Raw genomic sequence first — 12,773 nt, 5'->3', positions numbered from 1 at the left:
AGCATATGGATCTGGTGCATATCAACTCTCAACTTCGGATGGTGAACCTTTGGAGGATCCTATCAACAACATGCACCTTCGTAGGTTTTATACATAGCTCTTCAGAGTATCCTCATTCAAAAATACAAAAAAATCAAAAAATTCAAAAATACAAAAAAAAATCATAAAAGTAAAAAAAAATCGTTACCTGGTGAAAACCTGGCAAACAGGCGTCTTGTAACACAAAAAAATTGAAAAAAATAGAAAAAACATTTCGTCCAATGGTGAAAACCACTTCGGTGGCGCCCTGCGCAAGTACCATGGTGAAAACTGGGTCACCAGCGCCATGCGTAAAGACATTGCTCCTCCCTCCTTTAGGATTCCATTTCATCCTTCACTTTGCACACACTCACGACCTATTCATTCATAACAAACTTACCCATTCCCATCATGGCTTGTTATTTATCTAAGATTGGTTCACCATTCATAATAAACCTTCCTTTTCACCCCTTTCCAACCATAATGAATCAGCTCCTATTTGTGGCTAAGGTAAAATCCTACATCTAGTGATGGGTGTGGAACTAAGAGCATCACACGTTTCGAGGAGTACAAGTTTCTTCCAATTTTCTTCAATCTATCTGCGCACAATCCACAATAAAGCAACATTTGCATTGCCAATCCGCAATAAAGTTTCGTCTTCTCCGCAATAAAGTATCAGTTTCATGGATTCACTCAATTTCAGATGAGAAACAACAACAACAATGGGCTTCGACAAATCAAATATTTCAACAGATTCAAACAACATTATGGTTCAGTGCTATCTATCCTTTTTGTGAAAGTAAACATTGTGACCATAATCAAATAAGACTTATACAAGTGACAAGAGACACTAAACTTGAGGACTACAATGGATGTTGGTGTCAAGTCTTGATTTTCTTTTGATTTTATCTTTAGGTGACATGTCTTTTAGCTTTTCCGGGATGTCTCTGACTAGAGATTTTATCTCTAGGATGTCGTTGAGTAGAAAGGCGAGGATGGGGTATCATCACCTATTTTTTCTTTTGCTGTCTATGGATTGTCTCTTAGTAATGCTATGACTTGTCCAAGGATATGAGGACACTATGAGTCTAGTATGAACTGGGGCATTCCTTGTTTGCGACTGTCTAATCTCCATGCAAACAGGTACAATGACTTTTTGGGTCGAACATACGCCTCGATTGTCATAACCTACTTGCCATAATAAAGCTCAATGATGATAACGCACAAGAAGCTCTTTCACTTTCATATCTTCTATCTTCCATCCCCCTTTCTTGATTGATTTCCATCGTCCTTCTTGAGTCTGTGTTGCTTGCTATCACATGACTGAGTATAATGACATGCCAAAAACATTTCCATTTCATGTAGTTGCACTTGCATTACCACATATTAGGCATTTCATACATACATATAGATATCACAATTGCATCATATCCTACACACAACACATGTTAGCACATTTTACATTTGCATTATCATATTCATCTGCATATTCATACATTCACATTTGCATTTGCATAACATATTAAAAACATAAAAGAACAAAAATATTGTATTTCATCATGTACATATTTGCATCCATATCATAAACATCACATAGAAACATACATCATAATACATATAGAAGCATTTCATCACATAGGTACACATGCATATAGTTGCCGCAAAGATGAATCATCTCATATATATATAATCATAAATGTCATGATACAATGATGTCAAAATCATATGGCTACAATCACCCGAAGGTGTCTACATCATCATACAAAAATGGTACAAAACTGATACATAGGGAGCCCTCTAAGGCTATGATGAACTCCCTCCCTCAGAGCCGCCTGACCTCGACGGAGTTTGAGCCCTGGAAGGACCCACCCCAGGATCATCTCTCTTGTCCCCTCTATCTGGTGGTGGTGGAGGACCCATAACCCCACTGCTGGACGCCTGTCTCCTATCCCTCCCTCCAGTGGTCGTCGCTGTCCACGATGGTCTACAGAAGCTCCTAGCCCGCTGCTCTGGTGGCACGACTCCATAGTATAGGTCTCTCCAGTAGCCTATCTCCTCCCTGGCTCGCAGAACATAAGCATATCCAGCTCTTGTGTCCTCTGTCGCCTGCCTCCCTGCCCTCAGTGCTATCTCAGCCTCTGTATAACATTGGATAGCCTGATCTCTCTCCCGCTCCGTGTCCCTCAGCTGTCTCCTGAGTCTAGTTGTCTCCCTCTCCAGATCCTGGATCTCATCTACTTGTCCCTAGCAGATCTCCCTCAACTCCAATAACTCATCCTCCTCCTCTCCCCCGTGTACCTGTGGCTACTCTTGCCCCTGTACCTGTGGTTGCCCCTGCCCCTGCCCCTGCCCCTCGTCCCTGTACTTGCCTGGGACCTTGTGCTACAGGCACCTGTAATGGTAAACCACCTTGGCCTCTAACCACTCGAGCCTGTCTCTCCTCTCCACCCTCTCTCCGCGGAGCCACTCTCCTCTCCCCTATCACACCCCGCCTCCTCCGTCGGCCTCTACCCCCACCATCTCCATCATCATCCTCATCCCCCCTGCCATCTCCATCTATCTGCTCACCTGGATCTATCAGTCAAGGAAATGGATGCTCTACCCAATATGCAGTATACTCTGCATCCATCCCTACATCCTCTATCTCCGACCACATATCCCAAGGCATGGGCACCATCTCTACCAGCTGCATCACTGCCTGATCATATGATAACAATGGTCTGAAGTGTGCCTGATCCCTAACTGTCTAAGCATACATCTCGGAACCCCATGGCATCCGTTGAATCCTGTCGAACTGCCTGCAAACCCTGTCAACCAACTGCCTCTCCAGTACATAGGGCGTCCACCCAATCAGATACCTGCTCCTGAATATGTATGGAAGCTCCACTGCATCATCCTCCCACTCCTCGCACTCTCGGTATGGTCTCCATACCACAGTGTCAATCTCATCGATGACTCTGTGCCAGTGCTCTGGTCTCCCGATCCGCGACTGAGATGTAATCATATCATATAAGTGAACAAAACTGCGCCCATGGCCCCTACCTCTGAAATGTATCAGTCGGGTAACTGACAGATGCTTATAAGCCCATACCTGTAATAATGTCACTCCACAGCCCAATCCTACGGATCCATGGTATACAAATTGATGAAGCTCATAGTACAAGTGTGTCAGCACGCACGGTCCCCAAGCATATCTGGTATGCTGTGTCACCAGTGTCTCCAAGGTACTCCCCCAGCCTACAGCCAGCCCTTGTGTCGCCCTATCCGGACATAAGAACCCATTGATCACTCCTCTCAGCACCACTAGTAGTGCCAATCCGATCTGTGTCATCGTGTCCCATGCCACATGTCCAGCCCTCATCTCCAATCCCAGATCCTGAAACACTCATCTCAGGGCATCCCTGTCTCCGTCTCGATCATAGGGTATCAACTCCCCATCGATCGATATCCTTAGAATCCTGTACACATCCTCTGAGGTGAATGTCATCTCACCCATTGGCAAATGGAACGTGCATGTCAGAGTGCCATCATACATAATGAATCGCAAACCCATAACCTCAATAGCTGCTCTATCCTCAATTGTCAGCTCTGGTCATAACCTCTGAGTCGATGGGAATCTCTCTCGTGACTCCAGCATAGGTAGGTACTCCTACAGTCAAACAAATCAACTATGTCAGTCAAAGTGGCGTTCCCTGTTCATCACAAAATGCTGCTTTTTATCCAAAGTGCTTATGATACTCTATCCTAGTGACACTCACTGTTCATCACAAAGTGTTGCTATTTATTCTAGTGGTACTCCCTATTCATCACAAAGTACTACGTGTTTTTTTTGCACTCCCTGTTCATCACAAAGTGCTGCTCATATTTGCACTCCTTGTTCATCACAAAGTGCTGCTCATATTAGTATTCCCTGTTCATCACAAAGTACTATGTCTTGGTACTCACTGTTCATTACAAAGTGTCTTGATCTATCATATCCTAGGGCCTCTGCTTGAGTGTATCCTCTTGAGTAGTTTCCTAATCGACAATGTATGTTCTATCACAAAATTGTCAATCCTAGCTCTATCTGCTATTCTAGTCTTCCCTAGAGGACCTGCTTGAGTGTATCCTCTCAGCAGCTTATCCAATCGACAGCATCTGTTCATCACAGAATTGTCGATTTGCCCTAGAAGACATAAATGCACATTTTAGACACAAATGCGCTTGCTCTGCACAGACGCGCCTGCTCTACACAGACACGCCCACATAGCATAAACGCGCCTGCCCATTGTCAATCCTAGCCCTATTTGCTATTCTAGTCTTCCCTAGAGGACCTGCTTGAGTGTATCCCCTCATCAGTTTATCCAATCGACAACATCTGTTTATCACAGAATTGTCGATTTGCCCTAGAAGACATAAATGCACATTTTAGACACAAATGCGCTTGCTCTGCACAGACGCGCCTGCTCTGCACAGACGCGCCTGCTCTGCACAGACGCGCCTGCTCTGCACAGACGCGCCTGCTCTGCACAGACACGCCCACATAGCATAAACGTGCCTGCCCAACGTAGACGCGCTCGCATTTGACATAGACGTCTTTTCCTGCACAGACGCGCCTAGCACAAACACAGACACGCCTAGCTAACATAGACGCGCTTGGCACCAACATAGACACGCCTCAATATTTTTTTACCTTGTTTGAAATACCTAAAATGCATTTATTGTGCTACCTAGCATGCATTAATGACAACATTTATTGCGACAAAGTACAAGGAGGTTTTGTGGTACTTACCGACTCTCCTGCATCTGCTGGCCTTTGATATCGACGAACGCGATCAAATCTATGCACCAATGCCATCGCTGTTGACTGTTGTTGCTCTATTCTCTCTCTGCAATCTGATCTCTTGGATGTGTGGATGACAATGAGGATGTTTTCCCCTCGTGGTCTATCTTATAGACTACCCTAGCCCTGGCCCTAGCCCTAGCCCTCGTCTCTCGAGTCAATCTTCTTTATCTCGTGACTCTGTCACCCTAACCTATCCAGTTAGTCCATTCTAGCCTTTCTTTCTTATCGAGAGATTGTTTGTGATCTTTCCAGATATTTTCATCCAATCTCTCGAGGGGGCATATCATTCCCATCTTGGGGCAACTTTGTATCAGTTCATATTATCTTCTCTTTGAAACAATGCGACAAACTGCATTGTCTCAAAGAGGGGCAAAGTGTAGACACCTAAAATTGTCATGTCTAATTAAATAAATATTTTATTTATTTAATTACTTGAGCCTAATTCTTCTATTAATTAAATAAATCTTTATTTATTTAATTAATTCATTTATCCTCTTCTAGCCTTATTTCTCATTTAAATAAATACATTTATTTATTTAAATTATCTTTTTTTCTAAATTAAATAAATATCTTATTTATTTAATTAATCCCACTTCTTCTATTAATTAAATAAATCTTTATTTATTTAATTAATTCATTAGCCTTTTCTACCCATGACACGTGTCATCCATCTCTTAATTCATACACTACCTACCCTTTCATTATTTTCTTATTTTCTTTACCTACCTTTTAATCCTAGCTGACCATTTATCTTTTACACCTCTCAATCTTATCCCTCCATTTCTTTTAGTGTCTTCTATATAAGGGGATGCTTCCTTCATTATCAAATCCTCAACTATGCTAACTGACTGATCAATTGACTACACTACGCTTTTGAACTTTGATATGTGATCCTACTTGCAACCACATTTCCGTTCTTTGTTGAGCTCTTGTGCACATATAAAATCTGAGAGCAAATATATCAAGCAAGATCAATGGAGATAGGAAGAATGGAGATTCGAACCCTATTGGACATGTGATGGTATAATCTTTGTGATTTCATTTGATTTGCATTATCTTAGGTAATCTTCATATGTTATGGTGGATCTTTGTTGTTGTTAGGATAGGGTTTTGTGGTTGAATTCATTTAGTCTTTCAATATTGTCCCTATTGGACATTTGATGGTATAATCTTTGTGATTTCATTTGATTTGCATTGTCTCAGGTAATATTCATATGTTATGGTGGATCTTTGTTGTTGTTAGGCTAGGGTTTTGTGGTTGAATTCATTTAGTCTTTCAATATTGTTGTTATCCATTTTTTACTATACACACTACCAATTAAAGACTCTTGATCCATTTTGAGGTACAATTCCTCCTCCAACTGGAATTATAGTGGCTCATTTTCATGTAAATTCATGCTTTTCAATGAAAAAGATGACATAAAACATAGATAAGAACACTTGTCAACAAAGTGATGACATTCAAGGAAAATAAAAATTGTATATAATTTTTTCCCAATGAATGCTAGGAAATGCTCATTGTAAAACAAAGGAGTACAACATGTCAAAGGACAACAACATCCTAGACATGACACTAGTGCCTAGGAAGGACACTTGTGCACCATTACTCAAGCATCCTAGTTTGTCACGAGAGTTTATTTTTGGTTTTGTAGTCCTTTTTTCCATGTTGTATTCCTAACCAAAGACCAAATGAATGATTTCTACTAGGTCTCTTACTCAAGGGCAATGTATCAAACACACAAAAAAAAGACACAACTCAAAACAAACTCCAAAATGGCCACAACTAACTAGGAGACCAGGGTGAACAATCAAAACCAACCCTTGGAATATAGGAAAATAGAAGAGATGCTTCCCAAGGACTAGGAGGTGTAGAAAGGACTCCAAAAGAAGTTCAAGGATATGAGATATGAAGGATAATGTTCCAAAAACATCCCACAACTCTCCCTTCATGAGGGGTACCAAGACAATATGATAATCCTACCCTACAATTAGTCCACATACATAGAACCCAAGACTAGGAAAAATGAATCTAACTTACATTCCAATGATATCATAATTGAGTATATACTACCATATTGCATTCACTTTAACACCAAATCCAAAGGTGCTTTAAGTTCATTTTACCAACATAGCAATAATGAAGAAAACCATATGAAATGGCATGTGCATTGGGCACCAATTTAAATACACAATAAAAAAAATGATAACATTGTCACAAATATGGGTAGCTTACAATCCATCCAAATAGGAGGCCCTAGTTTAATAATACAATTACATATAAAGACTCAAAATTCATAAAATATACATTTGACTACTTTATTACAAATAAAATAATCAATAGAGATATGAAACTTTTTCCATCTTGTGTGCAATCCCATGCCCCACTCCAATAGACCTGCTAATCCCCAAAAATGTTTGAATACCACCCAACCATGTGGTACCATTAGGTCCACCCACCATGCTAGGAGATAGTCACATAAGACAATAAACATGCATAAAACAAGGGAGCATGAGTTACACATATGTCAAACACTTCACATATAAAAAATAAGTATGAACATGTATAATCAGGGTATCAACCAAACACAACACACATATCTAGAGATAGTTCTCACATTAGTTACAAAGTCAAATGGCAAGAAGGACAAGGGTTCTAGAGGAAGACAAAGAGTGACGTCACAATAGAAAAAAGGGATAGCTTTGTGAATTCATGATGAGTTTTTATCACAAAGTGAGAGGTTTCTGCAAGTGACAACCACTAACTCCTAGAGTGTGGGATGTCCTTAAGGAATCATACTAAGCCTTTGCAAGTGCTCTATATATGTTATCAAATTAGCATTTTAGCTTACTTTATTTACCATATGAATTGTAATTACCACTTTGTTAATAACTCTCACCTATCATAGGCTCAAAATCACTTCTAGATACAATACAACATAGATAGTAACTCCTTTTCTACCCTTTATACCTCAAATTGTAGGTTGACTATGCTAAATCACCGCTTCAATAAGACACACAAACCAATGCAATGAAAATGGGATAACAATTTGGACATAGTCTCAACATATTATAAAAAAATGAGTCTTGTTTTTTCCCATTTCTAATTCGTTCAAATTCACTCCCAATTAAAAACTAGAAAATTTCCAATTCCACTGGATTGAAAATGTTCAAAATAAAAAATACCCGTTTGATTCAAATATGAACATTATTTTTGCATTAATATTCACATTTCCTAATTTCCTAAGTTTTTTTTCCATAGTCATGGCTTAAAAATGGACATTTTAAAATGTAATAATAACTAATTAATCATGATAAACATGAACTAAATTCAATTTAAATTTGATGTCATCCAAAACCACTAGAGTGGATGTGGAAAAATATAATTTTAAAGCTTCCAAAGACTCAGAAAAACAAGGAAAATGCCTTCACCTTTGGTGCTCAAACAATGTCAAATTTATGGAATTTGATCCAAATTGGTGAAGCAATGCCAAATACAATCCACCCACATAACTTACAATGTCCTCCTTTCCAATCTAATTCCTATCCTAAACAATCCTTCGACCAATTTCCATATTTGAAAAGAGGTTTTTAAGAGTATTTTTTTAGGAAAAATGAAAAATGTCATCCCCTTTTCCTTTTTAACTCATTTTTCCATTTCTTTTTTTTTATCATTTCAATTCTATTTTCCATTTTCACTAAATACATGTATCTACAAAGTTAAGTTCTAAAATCATTTTCTTATTTTTTCATAATAGTGAATAATTAAAATTAACTTCTAGCAATTAAATATCCTTTTTTTTACTAGTTTCTCAATTTCTTAGATGGATTAGACAACACTAAGATGCAATGATTCATGAATCAAAATCTAATTGAATGTAATGAGGGAATACATAATCACAATTACAATCAAACACTTATAGTTTAATAGATAACACAAATGAACTTTAGGATCACCACTAATTTGAGTATCATAGGGATTAGCAAACACATTACATCTAATGCAATATCTCTGATATAACCATCACTGGAAATATAACCCAAACTTGCATAAATAAGTAGAGAAATAACTATGTTCCTACACACTCAAGTCCCATGTCAAGCATACTTGAACCATATATAATAATTGAAGCGGTGCACAATCTCCGAAAGAATACAATATTACATACATAGCATAATTATCACCTCCAAAATAAGCTCAATATCAATGAAAAACATTTAGGATGCCAACATAATGATATTAGCATACATCCATAGACACGAATATATGTATATATCTACAAAAATACAAGTTAATAATAAATACTATCAAATCTAAACAAAATACTAGTGCATGCATCACATATTATACAATCATAATCAAGATAATAAAAAATCATATCAAGAACACCTCAATGATAAAATAATAAGGTATAATGATCATTAGGGATAAATCTATTGTGACAAAATAATCAAGTACAAATAGTAGGAACATTACATATTACATGGAACCATATCACATGGAACCATATTACATGGAACCATATTACATTACATGACCACATTATTCAAATCTTTATTGCATGCCACATCAAGTGGAGCCATGTTTGCATGCCACACCAAGTGGAGCCTTATTACATGGCTACATCATCTGTATCCATATTGTATTACCACATCGTGCACATAATTACTATCACTTTCCATATAGGTGAATTTGCATCTATTTTCTCCAGTTTAAAAAAAAAATTGTAGATAATTAAAACAACTTGTAGTTTGTACTTTTTTTAATCAAATGCTACTTATAGCACTATCTTTATGTTGGTTTCCATGTTTTGATGAAGTATCCATATTAAAGCAAGTACAAAAAGTATTGAGGAATGCACTATTGTTTTATAAAGATAAGTACCCTTTTATAAGTGTTTGGATATTAAATTTTCATGTTTGATAATAACAATATATTTTAAAATGTTCATGATGTTCATGTTAGTTTCACATGCATATCAAATTAGGACTAAATGTATTGGCTAAACTAGTAGACACACGCTATTTCCCATTTTGTTTTATGCTCTTCGTGAATGTTTCAATGCAATATCATATTGACAAATAGTATTCTCTTGTTCTAGATTTTAGCTCATGGCTTAATCCTTACCCATCTTTTTTTACCCCTATTAATACCAATTCACATACATTTTTCATTTGTTCATCATTATTGCACTCTCATTCCTCCTTACTTCTATGCACTCATAGATTTGTCATTTCTTCATCATTATTGCACTATCATTCACACTTAGTTTCATATATTTACTCCCAACCTCAAATTATCATTTAAACTCTAAGTGGCTCAAGATTGAATTATCGTTTAAACTCGAAGGTTCATTTTTAAGTGGCTCAAGATTGACTTGGTTCACAGTGTGTATTGATGAACCTAAAATTCAAATTATCAAATCTAAAATTCAACTTTCATGCCTTCTCAAGTTGTTATGAGTCTACATAATACATGTTAGTGTGACATGTTAACATGTCACAAAATATAACAACATTCAATGCACACTTAATTACAAGAGTGAAATGTGACTCTAAATAGAATGATTAGAGCACAGTTTGATTTCCAAAGGGTAATAAAGAATTAGGTCACATCATTATATGCCATTTGCATGTTTGTGTATTATGTCCTTGATATTACCCATCACCATTAATTTGACCTACCAAGGAGATTTGACCTAGGTGAGCATGATCATATCAAGGCAACAAATTCCTAAACCATGACACTGCACAACACCTTCAAAAATACATATAGCACAAATACATATATGTCCTTGATATTACCCATCACCATTAATTTGACCTACCAAGGAGATTTGACCTAGGTGAGCATGATTATATCAAGGCAACAAATTCCTAAACCATGACACTAGACAACACCTTCAAAAATACATATAGCACAAAGGTGAGGATTGACAAGTTTTCAATAGAACATTTAGATATATTGATCTTGCATAACACTAACCTACCAAGGAGATTCGACCTAAGAAAGCATGACTATATTATGTTGGCAAACTTCTAAACCATGTCCCAACACATCACCTTCACAAATACATATACCAAAAAGATAAAGGGGGCAAATTTTGAAGTGTACATTTAGATATATTGATCTATAGAACATTGACTTACCAAGGAGATTTGACCTCGGGTAGCACGATAATATTAAGTTTGAAAAAATCCTAACCCTTATTAAGTCAAAAAAAAAAAACCAAAAAAACAAACCTAAGCCTTGTCCTTGCACTTCATCTTCACAAATACATATACCAAAGGTGAAGATGGGTGATTTTTCAAGTGAGTGTACATTTAGATTTACTGATCTTGCATAACATTGAGCTACCAAGGAGATTTGACCTATAAGAGAATCTTGAAACATTCATCAAAACACAATTTTTTAAGATGTATTTTATTTCTTGAAAAATATCACATAATTAACCATAATTTATTTATTGTTGATGCGTTTCTTTTTTCAGTTAGTTAATTATGATGAAATTGATAATTCAGAGTAGCAGAGAGTCAAAAAGATGGATGCGTGGAGAAGAAAGTGAAATACATACTATAAGTTTCCTCAATTGGTGACCCCCCGTTTGCATCCATTGTTGTAAAATGTGCTGAGACTGTTCGTTGTATCGAGAGAATGCAAAAAGGAGAGTAGACAGCAGGAGCACACGAACATTGGAATGGGTCCAAAATTCCACAAAAACAGAGGCAGGGAGAAGTAAAAAGCTCGCAATCCGAGGGACCAGAAATAAGCCCCTTTGTTGAACACTGTGCTCACATACTCAGCATGAGCATCACAGCCCTCCATCTCCGCCTCTAATGGCGGCGGTGTGGTTATCAGAAAGCTCACATGACTGTAATAGCGCACGCATTGAGCATGGCAAACAAACGCTACAAGAAAACACACCAAAACCAGCATACACTTGAGAGAAGATGTCACAGATCCTGTCCTCCCATACAGAGTAAACTCATCAGGCCGGTTCCCCACTCCTAGCAGTAATCCCACCACAGAGCAGAGAGTTATGGCGGTGGAGGCCAAAAGGGTCGACGCCATTATGCTGTTCCTGATCGTTTGCACTGCCAAAACTCCGTTTTTCATCCTTTCCTGCAAAATTATGGCAAATTAGAGTTGAAATACTCTGCAATTTTACGAAATTCTCTGCAATTTTGTAATGAAATTGGGAAAAGACAGAGCATTCACCTTCATAATGGCGTGCACCCATAGCCGCCTGTTGATGTTATTGAGGCCGATTACTGTGGTTTTGGGATGGTGGGCGATCTTGTAAACCAGATAAACATGGTATAAACCCATTAAGATCACTCCTGCGGGTACCAGAGTGGCATCCAAATACTTTTCCGGCATGCCCATTTGTTAACTGCAGGGGAAAAAACAGAGCACCCAGCACTAGGCACCAGGCATATATGGATACAGGGTACCGGCAATCTGCTGGGATGAGGGATGCTCTGTAGCAGAATTAAATGCCATAACACGTTGAAGCTTGCATGCACTTTTCCTCCGCCATGTACGCCTGTGGGGTGGAATTTGGAGTGCCACCGCCATATCTCGTGTTGGAAACCTCCCAGAAGCTTCAAATTTTTGGTCTATATTGTTGCAAATTTGCATGGATGATCAAGTTATTTTGTGATTGGGCAAGATTTTCATAATTGGAATTAACTCCATTTCTTTCCCGTTTTAAGGCAATTAAATCCGGGCTCTCTGATCAACAAGGGAAATTGCCGTCAAGGTTTTCAAAAGCAATCTGCGCTTCAACATCTGGAACTGCACAATGATTGCTTTTCAGATGGGTGTTGCATGATTTCATTAAATCCATGCATTATTAGGAGTTCTGCATGGTCAGTAGAAGGTTATGCCACCTCGTTAAGGTAGTTTCTTTACACCATAATCCAACTATAT

At 38.0% G+C, this 12,773-nt stretch overlaps 1 protein-coding gene across 2 annotated transcripts; it reads right to left on the bottom strand.

The window, feature by feature from the left end:
* Nucleotides 1–6,993: 6,993 nt before the first annotated feature.
* LOC131035861 (uncharacterized) lies at nucleotides 6,994–12,311 on the bottom strand. Of its 2 annotated transcripts, XM_057967607.2 has the most exons (3): nucleotides 12,060–12,311; nucleotides 11,416–11,963; nucleotides 6,994–7,304 (listed from the first exon to the last, which is right to left on the bottom strand). In XM_057967607.2, the coding sequence occupies exons 1-2, from the start codon at nucleotides 12,225–12,227 to the stop codon at nucleotides 11,427–11,429; spliced, it is 705 nt and encodes a 234-aa protein (XP_057823590.2). In that variant the 5' UTR covers nucleotides 12,228–12,311; the 3' UTR covers nucleotides 6,994–7,304; nucleotides 11,416–11,426. The 2 variants fall into 2 exon arrangements, with proteins under 2 accessions (XP_057823590.2, XP_057823589.2); XM_057967606.2 differs by lacking the exon at nucleotides 6,994–7,304 and having other exon boundaries at nucleotides 11,234–11,963; nucleotides 12,060–12,310.
* Nucleotides 12,312–12,773: the final 462 nt, after the last annotated feature.

This window comes from Cryptomeria japonica, chromosome 8, assembly GCF_030272615.1.
Source record: "Cryptomeria japonica chromosome 8, Sugi_1.0, whole genome shotgun sequence".
NCBI classification, from domain to species: Eukaryota; Viridiplantae; Streptophyta; class Pinopsida; order Cupressales; family Cupressaceae; genus Cryptomeria; species Cryptomeria japonica.
This window is presented reverse-complemented; position numbering and strand designations above follow the sequence as displayed.